Source organism: Eriocheir sinensis, chromosome 30 (assembly GCF_024679095.1).
Source record: "Eriocheir sinensis breed Jianghai 21 chromosome 30, ASM2467909v1, whole genome shotgun sequence".
Classification (NCBI taxonomy): Eukaryota; Metazoa; Arthropoda; class Malacostraca; order Decapoda; family Varunidae; genus Eriocheir; species Eriocheir sinensis.
Window position 1 is genome coordinate 16391548 of NC_066538.1, and position 25971 is coordinate 16417518.

General features: G+C 42.3%; 2 protein-coding genes across 8 annotated transcripts in view; one reads left to right on the plus strand and one right to left on the minus strand.

The window, feature by feature from the left end:
* LOC127005653 (CAD protein-like) overlaps positions 1-25971 on the minus strand; it is a 167150-nt gene that overhangs the window by 63804 nt on the left and 77375 nt on the right. The window lies entirely within an intron of this gene.
* LOC127005656 (uncharacterized) lies at positions 12-25069 on the plus strand. Its single transcript, XM_050874741.1, has 12 exons — positions 12-328; positions 11576-11860; positions 12144-12331; positions 13518-13692; positions 14460-14589; positions 14824-15812; positions 17271-17398; positions 18086-18251; positions 18510-18776; positions 19778-19960; positions 20322-20393; positions 22497-25069. Exons 2-12 carry the CDS (start codon positions 11789-11791, stop codon positions 23832-23834), a joined length of 3708 nt encoding a protein of 1235 aa, XP_050730698.1. The 5' UTR covers positions 12-328; positions 11576-11788; the 3' UTR covers positions 23835-25069.

Here is a 25971-nt window from a genome sequence, read left to right on the forward strand (position 1 = left end):
GTGCTGGGAATGGAGGGGCCGCGGCGGCAGTGCCTGGCTAATGCTCACTACGACCACACACGCGCACACACACACGGGGCGGCTCGTGTGACTCCTAACTCAGTGTGGCAAGAGCTGTGTGCGGCGGCGGCAGTGTTAGTGGTGGTGGCGGTGTGTTGACCAATACGGTGGTGTGGTGAAGCGACCTAGATCTTACTTGACTGTGAGCGACTCAGTGTTATATTTATTTACACATTTTTATTTATTAGTATGTAACGAGTGAAGAACTATGACGGCCTTGCAATGTGATCTGCAGTGTTATTTTTCAGTATCCTGACCCTCGCTAAAGGTAAATACAAGATAAGCTTTTTGGTAATGACTTCACGGGCCTTTAACCCTTAGACGACGGCAGTGTTTGAAGCGTAGTTCCCCCAAAATGAATGGTCTATATACAGTTACTGCCGACCCTAGGACCGTAGCATAAATATAGTTACACCGCATAAGAGATGTTGTAGCTATCGTCTATATATGGATTCTACCGCAATCTGGAAGTGTTGTTATATTTCTGCCATGGTTGTGGTTGTGGGAACAGTGAAAGCGGTTTTTATTTTACACCTTTTTTTTTGTTTTAACTGTCGTCAATATATGGATTCTACCGCAATCTGGAAGTGTTGTTATATTTCTGCCATGGTTGTGGGAGCAGCGATAGCGGGCTTTTTTTTTTTTTACACCTTCTTTTGTTGCCCTTGAGTCATTTCTTTAGCTGAAAAAAAAAAATAAAATAAAATAAAAATAAACTGAATTGTGGACCGTCTATATATAGTTTCACCGCCGTCTAAGGGTTAAGCAGCTGCGGGCACCTCTCATCATGCTAGTCTGTGTTACGTATTTCTGAAACTGATGTGAAAAATCCAATTACGTTTTTACATCACAAGTTTTGCACACAGTACATTTGAACTAACCTCCCTGACGTCACGTGCTCTTATGGAAATAAAATAACGTTGAAACTATATGTGAAATGGGCAATGTGTGGCCTCTTGAAACGCATAGTCCTTGTGTATAATGAGACGTGCCTGTACCATGATCCAAAGTTAAAAGCTAAAATGTTATAAGCTTTTCTTTTTAATATGAGGATGATGATATGAGGATCGTATAGTAGTTTTTAGTGGATTGTATAGTAATTTTTAGTGGATCGTATAGTAATTTTTAGTGGATTGTATAGTAATTTTTAGTGGATCGTATAGTAGTTTTTAGTGGATCGTATAGTAATTTTTAGTGGCTTGTACAGTAATTTTTAGTGGATCGTATAGTAATTTTTAGTGGATCGTATAGTAATTTTTAGTGGATCGTATAGTAATTTTTAGTGGATTGTATAGTAATTTTTAGTGGATCGTATAGTAGTTTTTAGTGGATTGTATAGTAATTTTAGTGGCTTGTACAGTAATTTTAGTGGATCTATAGTAATTTTGGATCATTATAGTAATTTTTAGTGGATCGTATAGTAATTTTTAGTGGATCGTATAGTAATTTTTAGTGGATTGTATAGTAATTTTTAGTGGATTGTATAGTAATTTTTAGTGGATTGTATAGTAATTTTTAGTGGATTGTATAGTAATTTTTAGTGGATTGTATAGTAATTTTTAGTGGATCGTATAGTAATTTTTAGTGGATTGTATAGTAATTTAGTGGATTGTATAGTAATTTTTAGTGGATTGTATAGTAATTTTTAGTGGATTGTATAGTAATTTTTAGTGGATTGTATAGTAATTTTTAGTGGATCGTATAGTAATTTTTAGTGGATTGTATAGTAATTTTTAGTGGATTGTATAGTAATTTTTAGTGGATTGTATAGTAATTTTTAGTGGATCGTATAGTAATTTTTAGTGGATTGTATAGTAATTTTTAGTGGATTGTATAGTAATTTTTAGTGGATTGTATAGTAATTTTTAGTGGATCGTATAGTAATTTTTAGTGGATCGTATAGTAGTTTTTAGTGGATTGTATAGTAATTTTTAGTGAATCGTATAGTAATTTTTAGTGGATTGTATAGTAATTTTTAGTGGATTGTACAGTAATTTTTAGTGGATCATATAGTAATTTTTAGTGGATTGTATAGTAATTTTTAGTGGATTGTATAGTAATTTTTAGTGGATCGTATAGTAATTTTTAGTGGATTGTATAGTAATTTTTAGTGGATTGTATAGTAATTTTTAGTGGATTGTATAGTAATTTTTAGTGGATCGTATAGTAATTTTTAGTGGATCGTATAGTAATTTTTAGTGGATCGTATAGTAATTTTTAGTGGATTGTATAGTAATTTTTAGTGGATCGTATAGTAATTTTTAGTGGATTGTATAGTAATTTTTAGTGGATTGTATAGTAATTTTTAGTGGATCGTATAGTAGTTTTTAGTGGATTGTATAGTAATTTTTAGTGGATCATATAGTAATTTTTAGTGGATCGTATAGTAATTTTTAGTGGCTAGTGCACAGAAGTAGCGGGTTTTTTTCTAGCAGGCGTTTTTTTCCTACAGTTTCTTTTTGTTGACCTTGAATGGCCTCCTGTACTGTAAAAAAAAAAAATAAATAAAATAAATAAATAAATAAAAGAAAAAAATTAAAAAAATAAAAATATCACCGTGACAATTCATATGCAGAGCTTTCCTTGATGATTAGGTTAAGTTGTAGCAGTCACCGCTCAAATTGCGTGCTTCTCCTCCTCAGTGACAAAGAACATGTAGCGCTGTAAGCTCCCCCCCCCACCCCCCACCCCTATGCGCTACTCACTTCAGCTTGACTCACTGCAGCTGTACACAACCCTGATGGATATTGAGTTTCTCTATCCGGGAACCTATTAGCACTAAGAACACTCGCTACCACCAACAAAGTGAGCGTGTAGAGGGTGGCTATGGTGATGACGACTGTGGTGACATATATATAGTGGTGACTGTCGCAGTGATGGCGGTGGTGACGCTGATGGTAATGAGGTTAGAATGACGTTGGAGTTCTGATGATGTTAATGTTGTATATGTATTGTTGATTTTGACGACATGGGGGCAGTGTTTAGCGGGGGGTTTTTTCTCATTATTATTTTTTTCTTTTTTTGCCTTGAGCTGCTTCATTTGCCAGGAAAAAAATAGTGATAGAAATAGTGATGGGGATAACGGGATGGTGATAGAAGCGGGGGAATGGTGGTGATGGTGGTCAGAGATCGGCACTTCCGAAATCACTTCTCGGAACGGCAGATTTCACAATTACTATCTGTATAAATAATGATGGTGGTGGTGGTGGTGGTAGTAGTGGTTTTAATAGTGGCGGGGTGATGATAGATGTGATGGGGGTGGAGTGGTGATAGTGGTGGTGGTGGTGGAGGTAGTAATAGTGGTGATGGTGGTGGTTTTAGTGGTAGTGTTGGTGGTGGTAGTGGTGATGATGGTGGTGATAAGGATAGTAGTAGTAGTAGTAGTAGTAGTAGTAGTAGTAGTAGTAGTAGTAGTAGTAGTAGTGGTAGTGTTGGTGGTGGTAATGGTGATGATGGTGGTGATAAGGGTAGTAGTAGTAGTAGTAGTAGTAGTAGTAGTAGTGGTAGTGTTGGTGGTGGTAATGGTGATGATGGTGGTGATAAGGATAGTAGTAGTAGTAGTAGTAGTAGTAGTGGTAGTGGTAGTGGTGGAGCAATATTTTCGGCTCGCTCAAACAAAACTTCACCTCTGATAACAGGTGCGCATCTTATCTCAAAGTGACCCCATTGAGATCATCGGGACCACGAGGGAAATGCGCTTAACACACACACACACACACACACACACACACACACACACACACTAATATGACGTATGACTGAAGGAGATGGACTTGACGACACTGGAACAAAGAAGGGAGAGAGGAGATCTGATCACACCATATAAGTTGGTAAATAAGTTTGATGAGGTGGATAGAGATGATCTCTTCTCTACTGCGAGAATGCGGGGGCTGAGAGGACATGGAAAGAAACTTAATAAAGGAACCTGTTTGAGTGACTTGAAAAAGTTTAGTTTTTCACATAGAAGTGTTAACTCATGGAACAGCTTGCGGGAAGAAGGGGTGGAGGCGAGCAGTGTCCACCAAATGAAGAAAAGGCTGGATGAATATAGATATGGAGACGGGACTATTAGAGCTTAGCTTGGGCCCTGTAGACTACAAATATGTAAATACACACACAAACACACACAGACATAGAAAGAAAAAATGAAGATGGAAAAATTTGGGCTGTCATCCTTATATAAAAAAAAAAAAAAAAGGAAAGAGAGGTAACGCGATAGCAGTGTTCAGGGTTATGACGGGGGCAGGTAATTTATAGTGAGGATCAGTCTGTATGGAATGGAGAGCAACAAGAGGACATGAGATTAAATTGAAATAGATAAGATATTTGTTTGACTGACTGATTGATTGGGCTGTAAAATCATGGATAAGATATGTCTGAGATATTAAAAGAAAAAATACAGTTTTCCCAATAGATGCGAAGATTTAACCCAGTAGCTGCAGGGGTCATGTTTCTTAAAGGTCCCTCTACGTGAGAAAAATAAAAAAAAATCATCACTCACGCGAACCATTTCATAATATATATCAACGCATTTGTGATCAGTTTATGCATCATCTATTTTGGGGGTTTATATCATGGCAAAACTGGCCCGTCGCTGGTTCACGGTAATGCCACAAATTTGGTCCATTGCTGCTGCTGGTTAAATGAATGGTTGGGCTGTAAAATCATGGATGAGATGTTTGAAAGATAAAAAAAAAATACAGTATTTCCAAAAGATGCAAAGATTGAAATGGAACAGCCTCAAGAAAGAGTTTGTCTGATCTAAATGTTAATGAGTCTAAAGAGAAGTTCAACCAATTGGGTCACAGAGATGGGACCCCGCTATAGTCCGACTCAGAAACGAAGTCAGTTTCTTTATTCCCTCCGAGGCCATTCGTCCCCTTAATGTATCTGGATCTGGAGGATTTTCAACATATTCAAAGTGTATTTGGCATTCACTTGTTGTACGTATATTTATTTGTTGCAAGATATATATACGTGGCTTTGCTGTTTTAATGTTTTGTTGTTCTTAATGAAGCCAGTTTGGGTGATAGAAAATTTCAAATAGTACGCAGATGACATATGAGGGAGGGAGAGATGTGTTGAGGGGTGATGTGACAGCGCTGTGAAGAAGTTCCGGCCCTTCCCAAGCTGACCATATCTGTGTCAGACGATAGCGTAGTTCATTTCCTGTGTATCATGGTTGGATAGGTGCAACTAGGTAAATACATCACTATTATTATTTTTTACGGCAAATGAAGCAGCTCAAGGGCGAAAATAAATAATAATGAGGAAAAAAACCCTGCTAAACACTGCCCCCATGTCGTCAGAATCAACACTATACACACACACACACACACACACACACACACACACACACACACACCACTCTGCATAAAAACGACCACGTAATACAAGAAACAGAGATATTAAAACATAATAGACGATTGCTCAATTCTTTTGCCCAACAATTACGAAAATGATGGAATATAAACACACACACACACACACACACACACACACACACACACACTCACTGATAACTCTTTCACAATTGCATTATCACATGGATTAAGAACAACAAAACATTACAACAGCAAAGCCACGTATATCTAACAGCAAATAAATAAAAAAAAAAAGTGAATACCAAATACACTTCGGATACGTTGAAAATCCTCCAGATCCAAATATATTGAGGGGACGAATGGCCTTGGAGGGAGTAAAGAGCAATGTGGTGATAGCAGATAAGAGGGCCAGCTAATCCACGGCTAATGACACGGCTTGTTTTAGCAAGGTCCACACACGTGACGCCATGCACACACACACAAACACACGCACTTACACAATCCCCCACACACACACACTCATAGGGAAAAAAATGTATAGAAAATGTAGTCCACTGCGAAAGGGCTTGTTTTATTATTGCATTTACGTAACGGCATGCACACACACACACACACACACACTTACACAACCACACACACACTTACACAACCACACACACACACACTCATAGGGAAAAAAATGTATTAAAAATGTAATCCACTGCGAAAGGGCTTGTTTTATTAGGGCATTCACGTAACGGTACACACGCACACACACACACTTGCACACCCACACTCACACCCACACACTTACGTCGGTACTGTTAGATGCTTCCAACTTTCATATCAAGAATTTACAAAGGCTGAGAAATAAAGTAATTGAGTTCTAGAGAGTAGTTTTGTATGGTCATGATATAGAAGCTTTATCACACTACCACCAGGGCCATAAAAGTACCCGTGGAAATGTTCAGAAATCCTTCGAAAGCCTTGTCAAATATGTGAGCTTGGGCACCAAAATGCTTCTGACTTTCATATCAATATTTTCAAAGGCTAAGAAATAATGTAATTGGGTTCTAGAGAGTAGTTTTGTATGGTCATGATATAGAAGCTTTATCACACTACCACCAGGGCCATAAAAGTACCCGTGGAAATGTTCAGAAATCCTATGAAAGCCTTGTCAAATATTGTGAGCTTGGGCGCCAAAATGCTTCCGACTTTCATATCAAGTATTTTCAAAGGCTGAGAAATAAAGTATAATTGGGTTCTAAAGAGTAGTTTTGTATGGTCATGATATAGAAGCTTTGTCACACTACCACCAGGGCCATAAAAGTACCCATGGAAATGTTCAGAAATCCTACGAAAGCCTTGTCAAATATGTGAGCTTGGGCGCTGAAATGTTGAAAAATGTGGCCCTTATACTCACTGGTAAAGAAGTAGATAAAAAATGTAAGGGGAAGGACCTGGATGTGTGGGTTCAGGATGACTTGACGCCCATAAAACGCACGAGAAAGACTGTTGGAAAAATTTAATGCTGTTGAGTCACATATCAGTTGCATTTCACAACGGAGGAAGGAATGATGAAAAAATTGATACTGTCTCTGATCCATCCTAGGTCTGAATATGTGTGGCAGTAGTTTGATCCCTACATGAGAAACATAAAAAAGATCTAAAGAATATGAAGTGCAGAAAAGTAGTTGATTCTTAGCTTGACAGACTTAACCTGGTAGCAGCGACGGACCAAATTTGTGGCTTTACCGTGTACCAGCGACGGACCAAATTTGTGGCTTCACCGTGTACCAGTGACAGGACAAATTTGTGGCTTTACCGTGTACCAGTGACGGGCCAAATTTGTGGCTTTACCGTGTACCAGTGACCGTACAAATTTGTGGCTTTACCGTGTACCAGTGACAGGACAAATTTGTGGCTTTACCGTGTACCAGTGACGGGACAAATTTGTGGCTTTACCGTGTACCAGTGACGGGACAAATTTGTGGCTTTACCGTGTACCAGCGATGGGCCAAATTTGTGGCTTTACCGTATACCAGTGATGGGCCAAATTTGTGGCTTTACCGTGTATCAGCGATGTGATAAATTTTTGCCATGATATAAACCCCCCAGGATAGATATGCATAAACTGATCACAAATGCGTTGATATATCTTATGAAATGGTTTGCGTGAGTGATGATTTTTTTCTCATTTTTCTCACTTAGAGGGGCCTTTAAGAAACATGATCCCCGCAGCTACTGGGTTAATGTAGCAGGAATGATTGGAGAGGTTGTGGCTGCAATCCTCAAAAGAAAGGAGAGAGGGGAGACATAATTACCGTGCTCAAGGGAATAAAGGAAATTGACGGATGATACGAGATAATCTGATATTTTTATGGGAAAGGGAAGCAACTTAGACATATAAAGAACCTGAAGACGAGATGTTTAACAAATATCGAGAAATTTAACTTTTCGGACAGACGCCTCGATCAATGGAACAGGCTGAGGTAGCTTCAAGTCGCTGGTCAGAGAAGAATACAAGAACATGAAGAACAAGAACATCACACAGGTCAGAAAAAAATACACACAAAAAAGAAAAGAAAAATGTCAGAGGAGATACCAGAACAGCAGAGAAAGCCAAGCCAGAAAAAGACAAAGAAACAAGTAGGTGAAGTACATAAAAGTTAAGAGTCCCAGGTCAGAGATGCGGCTGACAAAGTGAAGTGCGTGATAAGTGCCGGACTCAGAGAAAAAACTGTGCCGATAAGAATGAAAGGGTAAAAAAATGACAGTGACTAAGGATACAGAAATGACAGACATGGAGGGTGACAACCATGGGACTGAAGATGATTAGGAAAGTGAGGAACATTGCCTAGTTAAGTTTTCATCGCAAGTCACGATGGATGATACTATTAATGAAAGGGAAAGGAAAAGACGTGACAGTGGCTAAGGATATAGAAATGACAGACATGAAGGGCGACAAACCAAGCCCAGGAAGAGACTGAAGAAGCATTTATGAGCTGGGAAGATATGAAGAGAGAGGAACATTGCCAGAGTTAAGTTTTCATCACGATGGAGGATACTAAGAAAGAAAGAGGAAAGAAAAGAAGAGACAGTGGCTAAGGATACAGAAATGACAGACATGAAGGGTGACAACCAAGGCCAGGAAGAGACTGAAGAAGCATTTATGAGCTGGGAAGATATGAGGAGAGAGGAACATTGCCAGAGTTAAGTTTTCATTACGAGGGGAAAGAAAAGACATGACAGTGGTTAAGGATATAGAAATGACAGACATGGAGGGTGACAAACCAAGCCCAGGAAGAGACTGAAGAAGCATTTATGAGCTGGGAAGATATGAAGAGCGAGGAACATTGCCAGAGTTAAGTTTTCATCACAAGGGGAAAGAAAAGACATGACAGTGGCTAAGGATACAAAAATAACAGACATTAAGGGTGACAAACAACCCCAGAAGGAGACTGAAGAAGCTTTAATAGGCTGGGAAGATATGAAGAGGGAGGAGCATAGCCACCAAGTTAAAGTTTTGATTGCAAAGCCACAAAGGGAAAAGAGAAGGGACAGTGACTATGGATAACCAATTACATAACCTGGGACACTGATAAAACACCAGTCATTTGCAACTACAGTCTCTTATGCAACTAAAACTGACTTATCATCAACACCTATCACTAGTTCACTGCACAAGTCTCCAACAGTTTTCCACCTGAGTCTGTCTGGTGCTGGAGTTCTCTATCCTGCTCCGGTATATGCTCCAAGTTGATCTCTCTGTCTGCCTATCATCCCCAGCTATCACTAGTTCACTGCATAAAAGCCTTTCACAGTTGTTGAGGTGAGTCTGTCTGGCATTGGTGTCCTCTATCCTGCTCCAGCAAACCCTCCAAGTTCATTTCTCCATCTGCCTATCATCCCCAGCTGTCATTAAAAATAGTTCATTGCATAAAAGCCTTTCACAGTTTTTGAGCCGAGTCTATCTGGCACTGGAGTTCTCTATCCTGTTCCAGAAAATCCTTTAAGTTCATCTCTCCATCTGGGTCTCTGTCTGCTCTGACTTATACAATCCTGCTTGCCGCAGTTACTTTGGAGAATTAATGATGAAGAGTGCCACCCTAGTAATTGTAGTGATCAGGGTTAATATAGAATGAGTTGATGACATTAAATTAAGAGAGCACACGCCAGACGAGGATGAAGTACACTAACATCCGACAGATTAAAGTGCTGAACATGAAAAGTTTTTGTCCCGCAGTGAACTAAAATCCTAACACAACCAATCCCTTAAAATGAGGTACAGAACTTAACACCACCAGAACTACAGAATTAATAGGGCTGGGAAATACAAAGAGAGGCGCGAGAGGGTGCATGAATGTTGTGGAATGGAAGAGAATGTATAAGAAGAACTGGATAGTCTTCCGCCACAAACAACCCCTTAACATGAGGTACAGAACTTAACAACACCAGAGCCACAGAACTGATATGACTCGGAAATACAAGAAGTGAAAGAGAGTGCATGAAAATTGTGGAGAGGAAGAGCATGTATTAGAAGAACTGGATATATTTTTCTGCCATAACCAATCCCGTAAGGAGGTCCAGAAGGAAACACAGTAAAGGAAACAGCTCAAAGGCAAAAAATAAAGAAAATAATAATGAAAAATAAGCCTGCAAATACAAAACAAAATGCCCTGCGGAATTGGATCTAGTGGGTTGTGTGTGTTAGTTGTCAAGGATGGACAGGAAAAAAAGTTAGAAAGTTTCGTTTAGTCGGCGCAACATCTATGGTCATATGCCGGAGAGAGACAGAAGAGGAAGGAATTATAGGAGAAGGTAACAGATCCCAGGAGACAGGACACAACCAACAAATAATACCTGGTACCCATTCACTGTTGGGAGGACAGGGGCGTAGGATATTGGAAAAGCCGCCCAAATTTAAGGATGGGCAGGAGGGTGGAAAGTGGAGCAGTGGAGCTAAATCTGAATGCGTGAAGAGGCACTGAAACACCTGCCGCCCAGCCTTATCAGGGGCTTAATAAATGGAGTGCTGATGACCTTGACGAGAGCAAATGTACCGCACGCACACACACAAACAGATGGGTGGAGTATTTAGAAGAAAACAGTGTATTAACAAATGGCCAATTCAGATTCAGAGGAGGACGGCCTTGTGTAACTAATCTGATCAGCTTCTATTCAAGAGTAATTGAACTTACAAATATGATGTTTATGCAAGCAGGGAGTGAGGATTTTGTAACTAATAAGTGCATATATGAGAGAGAGAGAGAGAGAGAGAGAGAGAGAGAGAGAGAGAGAGAGAGAGAGAGAGAATGTTTGCTAAAGCCTTGTATTCTAAAGCACTTCCATTACAGCATATCTGGAGGTACTTAGCAAGATAAGTATGGCACTCTATCAGTCTACCACAACCATCACCTGTGGCTAATTGTTTGTAAAGTAGGAAAGTTGGAAAGTTTTGTTTAGTCGGCGCAACATCTGTGGTCATATGCCGGAGAGAGACAGAAGGGGAAGGAATATAGGAGAAGGGAACAAATCCTAGGAGACAGAACACAACCCCCAATTAATACCTGGTACCCATTCACTGCTGGGTGGACAGGGGCGTGGGGTATCGGAAAAGCTGCCCAAATTTTTCCACTCCGCCCGTGAATCAAACCTGGGCTCTCTAGGTTTTATAAAGTAGGAAAATGAATTAGATGAGTCTGCTCTGTAGTTCTGTGTCAAGATATCACTTCCTGAGGTTATGAGTGTGTGTTATGAGTAGGAAAATGCACTATAAGATTTTTTGTCCATAGTTCTGTGTCAAGATATCACTTCCTGAGGTTATGAGTGTGTGTTATGAGTAGGAAAATGCTCTATAAGATTTTTTGTCCATAGTTCCGTGTCAAGATATCGCTGCCTGAGGTCATGAGTGTGTGTTATGGGTACGAAAATGGACTATGCATAAAATTTTTTGTCCAAAGTTCCGTGTCAAGATATCGTTCCTGAGGTTATGAGTGTGGCCAAGTTCAGTGTCGACTGTCATGAGGTCGAGCACATTTTACCTCCTGACTCAAAAAAAAAAAAATAATAAATAAATAAATAAATAAATAAATAAATAAATAAATAAATAAATAAATTAGAAAAATAAAAAGGGAAAGTTAGCAAGATATCAAAATTACAACAGCTACAAATAATGACAAAAGTAACAATAATAATCATAACCTTTTCAGAGAGCATTAAGGGGAAGAAGAGGAGGAGAAAAATCCCTTCCAACACCTCTGCCCTCCCTCCATTTCCCAGTAAAGAAAAGAAAGGAGGAGAGAAAAAGAAAACCAGAGGGAGAGCCATCCAGGGGGAGACCGTGTGCCCCAGGGGAGGGGAGGAGGAGCCTGAGGTGAGGTCCTGGGAGCCCCCCACCCCAGGACACAGCGGCAGCGGCAGCCATGGGGAACACCTGCCGAGGGAAGGTCAAGACGAAGGAGTTTGAGGCCGTGTCAGAACCGACCTTCAAAGCGGTGAGTTGTGAACCGTGATGTGCGTGTTTTTTTTGTTTTTTTTTGTGTGTGTGTGTGTGTGTGTATTTACCTATTTGTAGTCTACTGGGTGTGTGTGTGCGTGTGTGTGTTTTCGTCACTCTCCCTCCGTCTTTCTTACATATCCGAGTCTCTATGTAATCAATCACCCTTCCCTTTTTTCACAGCAAGCAACACTAGTAATTAATCAGCATCCTTCGTCCCATTTCTTGCGGCACACTAAAGCAGTACTAATCAGCGCCCTTCCCTCCCGTTTCCCCTCCAGAGATCTGCCCTGGACGGGGAATCGCTGGGGGATGGGGAGGTGTCGCCCGTCATCCGGTGGGAGCAGCGGCAGCAGGAGCTCAACGAGGAGGTCATGGAGAAGATGCGGGACGAGTTCACGCACAGACCTGACAACTTCATCCTCAACCTCCTCGTCGCCTCCGTGCAGTTCTACGCCAATTATGACAAGTGAGTGAAAGTGGTGGAATAGTGATGATTTCAGGAGGGGCCTACTGAAGATGCATTTGAATATTTAGTTTAGTCTCCCCTCATTTTACGTCCTACTGAAGATGCATTTAAATATTTAGTTTAGTCTCCCCTCATTTTACGTCCTACTGAAGATGCATTTAAATATTTAGTTTAGTCTCCCCTCATTTTACGTCCTACTGAAGATGCATTTAAATATTTAGTTTAGTCTCCCAACATTTTATGTCCTACTGAAGATGCATTTGAATATTTAGTTTAGTCTCCCCCCATTTTACGTCCTACTGAAGATGCATTTAAATATTTAGTTTAGTCTCCCCCCATTTTACGTCCTACTGAAGATGCATTTAAATATTTAGTTTAGTCTCCCCCCATTTTACGTCCTACTGAAGATGCATTTAAATATTTAGTTTAGTCTCCCCCCATTTTACGTCCTACTGAAGATGCATTTAAATATTTAGTTTAGTCTCCCCCCATTTTACGTCCTACTGAAGATGCATTTAAATATTTAGTTTAGTCTCCCCCCATTTTACGTCCTACTGAAGATGCATTTAAATATTTAGTTTAGTCTCCCCCCATTTTACGTTTGGTCTACAACTCCGATAGGCTTCCTTAATGTGGATTCATGGTCCCCCCCCACCCAGCCCATTAGTGACGCAGGCAAGTGTTTTATAATGGTGCCATCTTGCTGGGCTCGTGCTGCCCCCCGGAGGTACACCTACTCCTCTATAGAGAGTTTTATCAGGCAGTCTTCAGGACAGCATGTAGGTAGTCTTGGGCCACTTGGCGATGACTGAAAATTGTCAGTTTGTAGTGGTGAATGGGACTTGACCCCATGCCCTTCAGAACACTGCACCCGCATGCTGACCTCAGCCTCAGCCACCGCCTCCCCTTGTTCTGTATCTCTAATAGTTGACTCTGAAACCCAACACACTCAAAAGATAAACTCACTCCACAAGAGCATTCCTTGCACCATGAAATTCCTATTATCTTCCTAAGGCCCATAAACTGTTCTCTTCTCTCCCTTGGGTTAAGCGTCTTCCATCAGCAAACTAATAATTATCTTACTTATTTATCTTTCCTACGAGCTGTCATCCTCTTTCCCTTGAGCTAAGCATCCCCCACCAATAAGCCAATTCCTACACCACTATTTTCTCTCTCCACTACGCAGAGAAAAGATCGAGATACGGAAATACATCCGTGACCGAGAGTTGGCCTTCGACCGCAAGCTGGAGCAGTCGAAGAGGAAGGTGATATTCAACGGGGGACACGAGGAGATCTCCGGCACACACGTCCTCTACCAGCCTAGGGGGGAGCCGTATATGGAGATGCCGACCCCACTGCAGGTACGACTTGGGCACGCATTTTTAAACATATCGGCACCTCAGTTCGTCCATTTGGAAAGCCTCTCGTAGAAATTGCTGGGCTTTTCACGGACTGTTTTGTGATCCTAGTGGCAGATTTACCCGACCTCTCCACCCTGACCTGTAAAATCACCCATGAAAACAGTTAGTCTTCTCTGGGGCTTAGAAAAAAAAAACTGAGATACAGATGAATGAAAGCTGTTCCAGAGTGTACCAGAAAATGTGAGATGAAAGCATGAAGACACTGGTTAACTCTTGCACTAGGAACTTGGCTTGAGAAATAGTTGTAATTGGAGTTGGATACATTAAAAAAATATGGACCTTGGTGTTACGGAGTCTTTAAGGAAGGCGGGAAAATGATTGGGTAGTGTTGTTTGTGTGTGTGTATGCCTGATAATTGTTTTTGTTTTGTTAATGAATGAGTTTAGTTATTGGAGCAGTGCCTAGCGGGGTTTTTTTGTTGCTTTTTTTTTGTTTAGTGGTAATTGCCCTTGAGCTGTCTCCCTTAGTGTAAAAAAAAAAAAAAAAAAAAAAAATTGAATGAATGAAGGAAAGAATAAGGAAGGAATTAGGGAAGAAATGAATAAGTAAAATGAATGAATAAATGAACAACAATGAGTAAAATGAATGAGTAAGATGAAGATAGTAAAATGAATGAATGAATGAACTAAAACGAATGTAGTAAAATCAATGAAGAAAGGAAGGAAGGAACGACTTAACCAAAAGAGCAAAATTTCTCCCCGTTTCAGTTTTACATCGTGCACGACAATGTGGATCTCTACCCTGAGTTTGAGTACGAGGAGCTGCAGAAGAGGCACTACGCAGATCTGGACGGCCCGGGGTACAGGTTCTGCTCCGAGTACTCCAAGAGACACCCAGGTACAGCGTGCAGACAAGTACATACTGACAGTCCTTGAGATATGATGGAGTTTGGTTCTGACAGGCGGGTTGTGAGTCAAATTGTTCGAGAGTCAGAACTTACGTACCCAGTTGGCTTGACCTAGATGTGTGTGCATGTGTGTGTGTATGTGTGTGGGTGTATCAAGATGTATATGTGTGTGTATAAAAGCATATAGGTGTGTGTGTGTGTGTGTACATCCTCCTCTCCAACAGGTTATGTGCGTCTGCGGTGCGTGGACATCATTCCGGGGGTCACACGCAGCAACACATACGAGGACATCTACGGCTTCCTCAGGCCACTGGATGAGTCTGAGTTCGACCCTATGGTGGACCCTAGGCCGCTACGACGCTCCTCCCTCACCAACGGCTCGCTCCTTGGACACCCGACACACTACTCCGACTTTGAGGAGAGTGACGATGAGGAGGCACGCAAGAGATCCCCAACTCTAAATGGCCCAAGGATGGCAAATGGAGCAATTCCGAACCTCAAACAACGCCGGTCAAGTGGGCTGTTGCCGAACGGGTATCCTAACGGCGGACAACTTGGGCAGCTCATCACGGCCATGCGAGCGCTGGCGAAGGACAACGAAGGGGGGGATGAGTTGCCTAACGGGGACGTGGGTGAGGGCGAGAGGCCACGGCGGAGGAGTCTCTCGGAAAGGCGACCGAGTGGACTGTTTCCCCGGGTGGGTCCAGAGATGAAGCGGCTCAGACTAACCTCGTCGAACGCTGACGCGACAGACTCCAGGGCAATGGCGGCGCGGAGACTCACGTTAGTAGAGGAGGAGGGGGAGGAGGACGAGGAGGAGGATAGTGATGAGGAGGAGAATATGGAGGAGGAGAGTAACCCGAGCGGACCATTTGGCTTGAATCCCGGTGAGGCCTTAGAGGAGGTGAAGGAGGAGGAGGAGGAGATGCAGGTGAGCGGAGGAGAGGAGAAGAAGAAGCAACCGGTGATTCTCCATGCCCGGCTCAACGAAGGATGTTTCATCAACCGCAACATCAAGATCAAGGATGCGCAGGACGCCTATGGGATTTCCACCAAGACGGAGCGCAGGACCTATTTCTCATCCGAGCGCCACATGGAGTGCTTCGAGGAGGAGTTTGACGACCTGGTAACGGTGCTGAATAAGGAACACCTGCAGGATACCTCTCAGCGGCAAGGGGTGGCCGTGACTGCGAACGAACTGATGATTGAGGAGGTACGTGATTGAATGAGTGAAATGAATGAATGAATGGATGAATGAGTAAGTGGTGACTGCGAACGAACTAATGATTGAGGAGGTACGTGATTGAATGAGTGAATGAATGAATGAATGAATGAATAAGATGAGGGGAGTAAAAGTGGATCAAAGAGAGAAGGAAGGGCTAAATTGAATGCAGTAAAGTGAATGAATGAATGAATAAGATGAAGGCAGTGAAAGTGGATCAATGAGAGAAGGAAGGACAAAATGAATGCAGTAAAATGAATAAAGAAAGGAAGGACAAAATGAATGCAGTAAAATGAATGAAGAAAGGAAGGAAGGACAAAATGAATGCAGTAAAATGAATGAAGAAAGGAAGGAAGGACAAAATGAATGCAGTAAAATGAATGAAGAAAGGAAGGAAGGACAAAATGAATGCAGCAAAATGAATGAATGAATGAATGAATAAGATGAAGACAGTAAAAGTGGATCAACAAGAGAAGGAAGGAAGGACTAAAATGAATGCAGTAAAATGAATGAAGAAGAAAGAAAGGAAGGAACGACTTACTAACTCCCCTCCTGCTCTTCTATGCTATCCAAACCCCTCTTCCTATCCACCCTCGACTCTTTACCCTTCCTTCAACCCCTTCTACACAACCCTAATCCCTTTCCCTACCCCTCCTGTCTCTCTGTTTCCTTTCTTAACCCCAGCATCCTTGACTGACCGATACTACATTTATTTATTTATTTTTTTTACATCCTCGCCTATAGCACCGGTAGGCTTGCTTGAGGGGCCTAGAAGGTAGCCGGCTTGGTCTGTTCACTAATTCATACACACCACTACACTAAACAGTCATATTATACACAAGGGCACACCAGGATACAGAGTTACGATTACCCTGTCAGTCTTCACGTGGGAGCTATTGAGAATGAGCTATTTACTACTACTGCTATTACCACTACCACAACTACTACCACTAATACTACAATCACCACCATCACCTACCATTGCCAGGTTATCGTACTCAGAGCATAGTATTTACTGGTTTCTGATGCCTAACTATTGCCAAGAAACACCAGGATCTAACTCTTTTAACGATAACTATATGGTCGGCATTATAAGACATTTTCGCTTTTCATATCAGCTATTTCTAAAGGTCAAAGAGGGGGTCAATCAGGTTCTAATAAGTGTTTCTTTAGGTTCACGGTACAGAAGAAGAATCAAATTACCACCAGGGCCATAAAACTAATCCTAGGAATGTCCCAAACTCCTACGAATGCCTTGTCAAATATGTGAACTTGGGCGATGAAATGTTTAGCAATACGGCCCTATATGAGTTTCGTTATTGGAGCCCAGAAGACGGCTTGGAATAGGATGTCGGGAAATATTAGCAGCTGAGTACGACAATCTGGTAACATTCCCACCATCGCCACCCCCCTCGCCAGCTTCTCTTATATGTTTCCTTGCGTTCCCAGATTGGTCCCAAGTTCTACGTCGAGTTCATTCCGACTCTGCTGCTGAAGGAGTGGCCGAACTGCGCCTTTGAGTGGAAGATGAGGGAGCGGAAAGGCAAACTCGACCCAGTCTCCAAGATTATGTACAAGTGAGTGTTTTTGGCATAAGAAATAGTCATCATGGAAGTCAGATACGTTTAACCCGGTAGCAGCGACGAGCCAAATTTGTGGCTTTGCCGTGTACCAGCGATGGGCCAAATTTGTGGCTTTACCGTGTACCAGCGATGGGCCAAATTTGTGGCTTTACTGTGTACCAGCGATGGGCCAAATTTGTGGCTTTACTGTGTACCAGCGACAGACCAAATTTGTGGCTTTACCATGTACCAGCAACAGTCCAAATTTGTGGCTTTACCGTGTACCAGCAACAGGCCAAATTTTTGCCCTGATATAAACCCCCAAAAATAGATGATGCATAAACTGATCACAAATGCGTTGATATATATTATGAAATGGTTTGCGTGAGTGATGATTTTTCCTCATTGTTCTCGCTTAGAGGAGCCTTTAAGAAACATGATCCCTGCAGCTACCGGGTTAAGAATATGGACCTTGTGGGTAACGTTAGTTCGGGATACAGGCACCTTGGGCAACACTAATCCCGTGATATCAGCAGTTTGTCCCTTGATGCCCCTCGGACTTTAGTTAATTCAGTGTTTGTTTGTCCCATCATTACTAGTGCAGAGAATTACCTGAACAACAGACCTATGTGCCTCTCCCATCATGACAAGTGCAGAGAATTACCTGAACAACAGACCTATATGACTCGCTTATTCCCTCAGGTGGCCCAAGGATATCAACATTCAGGAGGCAGCAGCGACGGGGTGCAACATCGTACCCATGGGCCACTACAACCCGAGGGAACCAAACCGGGTCATGAAGATCGAGTGGCAGATACAGTTCGCAAAGGCTGAGCAGATACTCCTCCGCAGCCTTGGACACACGCAGGTAAGGGGGAGAGGGGGGAAACCTAACCTACCTGAACAGAACAGAACCCAACCGAACCCAACCAAACCTATCCAAAATGACCCTAACCTAAGCTACTCCTTGGCACAAAAATACAAATATACATACGAACTAATCTTTATATCCTTTCTTTTCCTGGATGTGACTACTTTTATGGAGGGTACAAAAGGGAAGAGAAGGAGGAGTAAAAAAACACTAACACAGCAAAACACACAAATTAGTCTTTCCACCCTCTCCTAGATGCGGCTCCTCTTATGGATGGAGTACCTGCTGTGGGACCATCTGGGGGACTTGCCCGGCATCAAGAACCAACACCTGCGCTACATACTCTTCTGGATGTGCGAGAAGAACTTCCGGGACTGGCAGGAGGCGCGTCTGGGCATCAAGCTGAAGGCCTACCTCAAGACCCTCTACAACAGCCTCGCCTCGGAGTCCCTGCCGCACTACTTCGTCATGGCGTGTAATATGATGGAGAACATTCCCGAGAAGTACATCAGACAGACGCAGGTGAGGGGCGGCGGGGTGGTAACGAGAGAGTGCAAAGGGCAGGTGTTTGATTTGGTGTGGATTTGAATTTCGTCACCCTCATAAAATAATTGTCTAAGTCATTTTTCAGCGAGTTAGTTTTTTTTTCTACTACATCAATTTTCGAACATGTGACGCCCATTTTTGTATAGTTGCCTTCATCATTCAGGGTTTGAGTGTTCTAGAATTGACCTTTTCATTTCTGCTTAAACCTTACACTAAATGAGATAATACAGCTCTTTTCTGATTTCCTGTAAAGTAGAAAATAAGGACTTACGCGGTTTGTTTACTAAAGTGACGATATGCTTGTGTTAGGTCAGTTCCACACAGCCTTTTGCAGACTCCTATGTTCTTATGTTCTTATGACAGACAAGAATTAGGTCAGCCCCACACAGCCTCTTGCAGACTCCTATGTTCTTATGTTCTTATGACAGACAAGAATTAGGTCAGCCCCACACAGCCTCTTGCAGACTCCTATGTTCTCATGTTCTTATGTTCTTATGACAGACAAGAATTAGGTCAGCCCCACACAGCCTCTTGCAGACTCCTATGTTCTTATGTTCTTATGACGGACAAGAATTAGGTCAGCCCCACACAGCCTCTTGCAGACTCCTATGTTCTTATGTTCTTATGACAGACAAGAATTAGGTCAGCCCCACACAGCCTCTTCCAGACTCCTATGTTCTTATGTTCTTATGACAGACAAGAATTAGGTCAGCCCCACACAGCCTCTTCCAGACTCCTATGTTCTTATGTTCTTATGACGGACAAGAATTAGGTCAGCCCCACACAGCCTCTTGCAGACTCCTATGTTCTTATGTTCTTATGACAGACAAGAATTAGGTCAGCCCCACACAGCCTCTTCCAGACTCCTATGTTCTTATGTTCTTATGACGGACAAAAAAATTTAAAGTTAAGATGCTGGTATAATGAGAAAACCCTGTAAATCCTCAACTCTTCCTATCCATCCTTCTCCCTCACAGGCCACAGTCAAGAAGATCAAGGAGAATCTTCCCATCTACGTCATGCACACAATGAATAGGATGCGGTTGGCCTCCGACTTCTACCCTCGCCTCAACGTGAAAAAGCTCTTCAAACTGGTCACCATGGAGAGCTTCGGCGTGGAGATGCTGAACCCGCAGCTACTAACATTGACCGGTGGCGAGGTGAGTGCAGATGCGTGGGTGGATGGGTGGGAGAGTGTGGGAGTGGACGAGTGATACGTGCATGGTTGGTGTGAGTTTATGGGTTGAGTAAGTAACATGGATGAGTAAACTGTGGAATGAAAAAAAAATGAAGTGTGTATGAAATGAAGAAAGATGATGATGAATGAGTGATAAGTGGTTGATGTGAGAACTGGATCATATTTATCTCATCATTAGCAAACACATCAATACACTTCTGTCTCCTCATGCACTAATCCCAATCATATTTACCTCATTATTAGCAAACACATCAATACACTTCTGCCTCCTCATGCACTAATCCCACTACCCTTCCCCCCAACCCCCCCCCCCCCCCACACAGGACCAAAGTGAGGACGAGGACGCATTTTACCGCAGTGACTCCGAGGACGAGGAAGGCGACCTGGAGGAGAAGGTGAGTCATGAGTGTATTAGACGTAACCAGCGTGACCTGATTATCGTTTACCGTTGTCGTTGATGAGGTTTCAGGCCCTGCTCCGCCACTGATGCAGCGCTCTCGAGGGCCGTCAACAATTACAATGTTAGCCTCAATAATAGTCTTCGATGCACTTATTCTCAACCATCGTAGTGAGTGAGTGAGTGTCTTAGGCTGGTATAATAAGACACTTTCGCTTCTCACATCAGCTATTTCTAAAGGTCAAATAGTGGGTCAGTCGGGTTCTAATGAGTGTTTCTTTAGGTTCATGGTACAGAGGAAGGCTCAAACTACCACCAGGGTCATAAAACTTCTACTGGAAATGCCCACAACTCCTATGAAAGCCTCGTCAAATATGCGTTTTTGGGCAGCGAAATGTCTTATTATACGAACCTTAATTTATTTCACGAATCGTACTTGGCACACTGTATATTCCTGGTTCTGACCCATAACTATTGCGAAAGAAAGATCAACGGTTGCAACGAAAACTTTAATAGAATGGCTTTATGTGTTGGTTCGAGAGTTTTGGATCTGTAACTAATAAATGCAATGTTCTGAGGACGATAATCTCTGTTAACACTGGACGCAGCTCAGACCACTTCAAGGCATCACTACTATTACTACTACTACTACTACAACTACAACTACTACTATTTCTACCACTTCTACTACTACAACTATTTCTATTACTACCACTACTACTATACTACGACAGTCCACGGTAGTGTGGCATTTTTAGAAATTCTGCGGTACCTTTTTTTTGTGATGTGGTACTACCGCACTAAGTACCGCACTTGCCCACCTCTGTAAAAATGCCCATGGAAATAGGAACACTACCTCTACCAAAGCCTTATCAAATTTTGTAGGAGCAGTGAGTAGCATTTTTTTTTTTCTTCATTATTGTTTCCTTTTATTTTGCCCTTGAGCTGTTTCCTCTACTTAAAAAAATAAATAAATAAATAAAAATAAAAATGTGGGTGTTTGAGTCACGAAATGCTTTAAGAATATGAGATTACGACACTTCTGACACCCAAAGTTTCCTCTTCTGTAAAAAAAAAAATAAATAAATAATAAATAAATAAAAATGTGGGTGTTTGAGTCCCGAAATGCTTTAAGAACATGAGATTACGACACTTCTGACACCCAAAGTTTCCTCTTCTGTAAAAAAAAAAAATAAAATAAAATAAAAATGTGGGTGAGTCGCGAAATGCTTTAAGAATATGAGATTACGACACTTCTGACACCCAAAGTCTCCTCTTCTGTAAAAAAAAAAAATAAATAAATAAATAAAATAAAAATGTGGGTGAGTCCCGAAACGCTTTAAGAATATGAGATTACGACACTTCTGACACCCTAAGTTTCCTCTTCCGTAAAAAAAAAAAATAAATAAATAAAAATGTGGGTGTTTGAGTCCCGAAATGCTTTAAGAATATGAGATTACGACACTTCTGACACCCTAAGTTTCCTCTTCCGTAAAAAAAAAAAATAAATAAATAAAAATGTGGGTGTTTGAGTCCCGAAATGCTTTAAGAATATGAGATTACACTGACACCCTAAGTTTCCTCTTCCGTAAAAAAAAATAAATAAATAAAAATGTGGGTGTTTGAGTCACGAAATGCTTTAAGAATATGAGATTACGACACTTCTGACACCCTAAGTTTCCTCTTCTGTAAAAAAAAAAAAATAAATAAAAATGTGGGTGTTTGAGTCCCGAAACGCTTTAAGAATATGAGATTACGACACTTCTGACACCCTAAGTTTCCTCTTCCGTAAAAAAAAAAAAAAAATAAATAAAAATGTGGGTGTTTGAGTCCCGAAATGCTTTAAGAATATGAGATTACGACACTTCTGACACCCAAAGTTTCCTCTTCCGTAAAAAAAAAATAAATAAATAAATTAAAATGTGGGTGAGTCCCGAAATGCTTTAAGAATATTAGATTACGACACTTCTGACACCCTAAGTTTCCTCTTCCGTAAAAAAAATAAAATAAATAAAATAAAAATGTGGGTGCATGAGTCCCGAAATGCTTTAAGAACATGAGATTCCGACCCTTCTGACACCCTCATTCTTACCCCTAACAGAGGCGGCTCCATCAGATGCGTCTGGAGCGAAAGCGGAAAGTAGCGGAGGCAAACAAGAAGAGCGGTATCAACACCACAAACAACAACAACAACAACAACGACATGCCACAGCGACCCTCAACCATACGCCTCGACACCAAGATCAAGCGCGTGAAGGACCTCAGAGCCGGGCCAGTGCTAAAGCTCTTCGGGCGACACTTCCTGGCCATGGCACGGGCCTCGAACCGACAGCGATCGTACCCACAGGCCTATACGTATCTACTCCTCGCTCGGAACATGGCGACGCTGCTTGATGAGACGGCGAACAGCGACGAGGCGAGGAAGTTACTTAAGCAGGTGGAGGAGTTGAACGAGGCGTCACGTGGAGGGGTGAGGGATATGCTGGGGTCATCCTGGAAGGTTAACGAGCAACATGATTTGGTCCCGAACGCCACTCCACCCCGAGGCTCAAACTGGGAGCTCGGTAAGACGGCGCCGCAACCCAAACCAGAACGCGATTCGATGTTTGGGGTCAACCAGCGGCAAACGATCACCTCCCTGCAAGACCTCAGCCCATACGAGACCAACGCTGCGCTGAAGACACCTCTGACGCAGCAAGACTCGGATGCGATCAGTGAGCTGCCCTTAGAGTCCCCTTCCTCACCCCTGTTTGCCTTCCCGTTACCCCGAGCCAAAGTCAACAACCCTGCCCCCCTGCCTGTTGAGCCCCTGTCGGATCTTGACGAGGCAGCAGCACCCTCAAACACTGACACTGTGGACCATCAAACACAAAATAAGGAGATAATACCAACACAAAGCAACACAAATGAGACTCTATTGCCCATTATAAAGGAGGAATCACCATCACCCTCACCCAGAAACTCAAATGGCACTCTGTCACCTGTTCTGGAAGTGCCAACACCGACCTCACCAAGACACTCAAACGTCACCACCACGTCCAGTATGAAGGAGTTGACGGACATTTTGCAAGAGATTGATGAGGCTGAGTCCATAGCATCCGAGCCAGAGGAAGCATCAATCTCAGAAACTAACCTTGAGGACCTGGCATCAACCTCACAACCCAACCCGGAGGAGGCAAAATCAACCTCACAAACCAACCAAAACAGCACTCGTACACCAACTCTAGAGGAAGCATCAACGACCCCAAAATATCCCTCCCCTGCCACCCCTTCACCCCGAGCATCCTCCCCTGCCTCCCCCTCACCTCGGCCCTCCTCCCCTGCTTCTCCCAGTACCCCAACGTACACCCCAGTCTCACCGTCCTCTATCAATGCCCCTCAATTCATCAACTTACGCGAGGATGACAGCGATGAAGATGATGAATCCACTGACTTCTAACTGCTATGGGGGAACCTCCTTGCTGACTTATTGACTGACTGACTCGCTGGCTGACTGAAAGGCTAAGATATGAATAAACTAATATATAGACTGACAAGTGGGTGGTGTGACATATTTAACGACTGGCTAACTGACTGGCTGACATTTGGGTCCACTAATATAGGTAAACGGATATATGGGTAGACTGACTTAACTGACTGGATAACATGTAAATAGGCTAACTGACTGGCTAACATAAAGGGTGAGCTGACTGACTAACTGGGTAATATATGGATGGACTGACTGACTGGCAAATGCATGAGTAGACTGACTGACTGACTGACTGGGCGGCTAACATTTGGAAAGACTAACTGAATAACATGTAAATAGGCTAACTTAATGGGTGAACTGACTGACTAACTGGGTAATATATGGATGGACTGACTGACTGACTGGCAAACATATGAGTAGACTGACTGACTGGCTAACATCTGGAAAGACTAACTGACTGGATAATATATTAGACTGGCTAACTGGTTGCCTAATATAAACTAAAACTGACTTACTGACTGGTTAACACATAAATAGACTGGCGGACTGACTATATATGTGACGAGGGTTGACTGACTCACAACCCAATTTTGACTGACTGACTTGCAACCCAATTTTGACTGACAGACTCGCAACCAATTTTGACAGACTCGCAACCCAATTTTGACTGACTGACTCGCAACCAATTTTGACTGACAGACTCGCAACCAATTTTGACTGACTGACTTGCAACCCAATTTTGACTGACTGACTCGCAACCAATTTTGACTGACTGACTTGCAACCCAATTTTGACTGACAGACTCGCAACCAATTTTGACTGACTCGCAACCCAATTTTGACAGACTCGCAACCCAATTTTGACAGACTCGCAACCCAATTTTGACTGACTGACTCGCAACCAATTTTGACTGACTGACTTGCAACCCAATTTTGACTGACAGACTCGCAACCAATTTTGACTGACTCGCAACCCAATTTTAACTGACTGACTCACAACCCAATTTTAACTGACTGACTCGCAACCCAATTTTGACAGACTTCTGTGTACCAAAATCATCCGTTAAAGCTTCCAAACACTATCATAGATTCCACGTTTGTTGTGTATTTAATGCCACTGTATACATCTGTACATACAAATATATATAACGTATTTAATGTATGTTAAGTGAAAAATATATAATAAAGTCGTTTTAGTATCCTGTACGTTGCTCTTTATTTCCCTTTTCTTTCCTCACCTTTTTACCTTTTTTTTGTAGTTATATATCATTTTTCTTGTTCACATTTCGTTCTTCTTTGTAAATATTTTTGTTGTGCTGCGTTCCTCTCAAAGGTTTGTATATTTATCTCAAGCGATGGTGGTGTAATTATTAGGATGAAGAAGATGAGCACTGCCTAAAAGGACTATGAGAATTGAACACGCCAATGCAGAATGAGTGATCCAAAGAGAGGGTCAGTTTCAGGAGATGTGTTGTGATGCTCCCCTCAAATGATATGTACCAGCTATGAACTGAACGTACCCACACAGAATGAGTGATCCAAAGAGAGGGTTAGTTTCAGGAGAGGTGTTGTGATGCTCCCCTCAAACGATATGTACCAGCTATGAACTGAACACACCAACACAGAATGAGTGATCCAAAGAGAGGGTCAGTTTCAGGAGAGGTGTTGTGATGCTCCCCTCAAACGATATGTACCAGCTATGAACTGAACACACCAACACAGAATGAGTGATCCAAAGAGAGGGTCAGTTTCAGGAGAGGTGTTGTGATGCTCCCCTCAAACGATATGTACCAGCTATGAACTGAACACACCAACGCAGAATGAGTGATCCGAAGAGAGGGTCAGTTTCAGGAGAGGTGTTGTGATGCTCCCCTCAAACGATATGTACCAGCTATGAACTGAACACACCCACACAGAATGAGTGATCCGAAGAGAGGGTCAGTTTCAGGAGAGGTGTTGTGATGCTCCCCTCAAACGATATGTACCAGCTATGAACTGAACACACCCACACAGAATGAGTGGCCGGAATAGAGGGTCAGTTTCAGGAGAGGTGTTGTGATGCTCCCCTTAAATGATATGTACCAGCTATGAACTGAACACACCAACGC

Coding starts and splice junctions, on each gene's coding strand:
- LOC127005656 (XM_050874741.1), top strand. CDS start 11,789: ATGGGGAACACCTGCCGAGGGAAGGTCAAGACGAAGGAGTTTGAGGCC. Junction 11,861..12,143: donor CAGAACCGACCTTCAAAGCG/GTGAGTTGTGAA, acceptor TTTCCCCTCCAG/AGATCTGCCCTGGACGGGGA. Junction 20,394..22,496: donor AAGGCGACCTGGAGGAGAAG/GTGAGTCATGAG, acceptor TACCCCTAACAG/AGGCGGCTCCATCAGATGCG.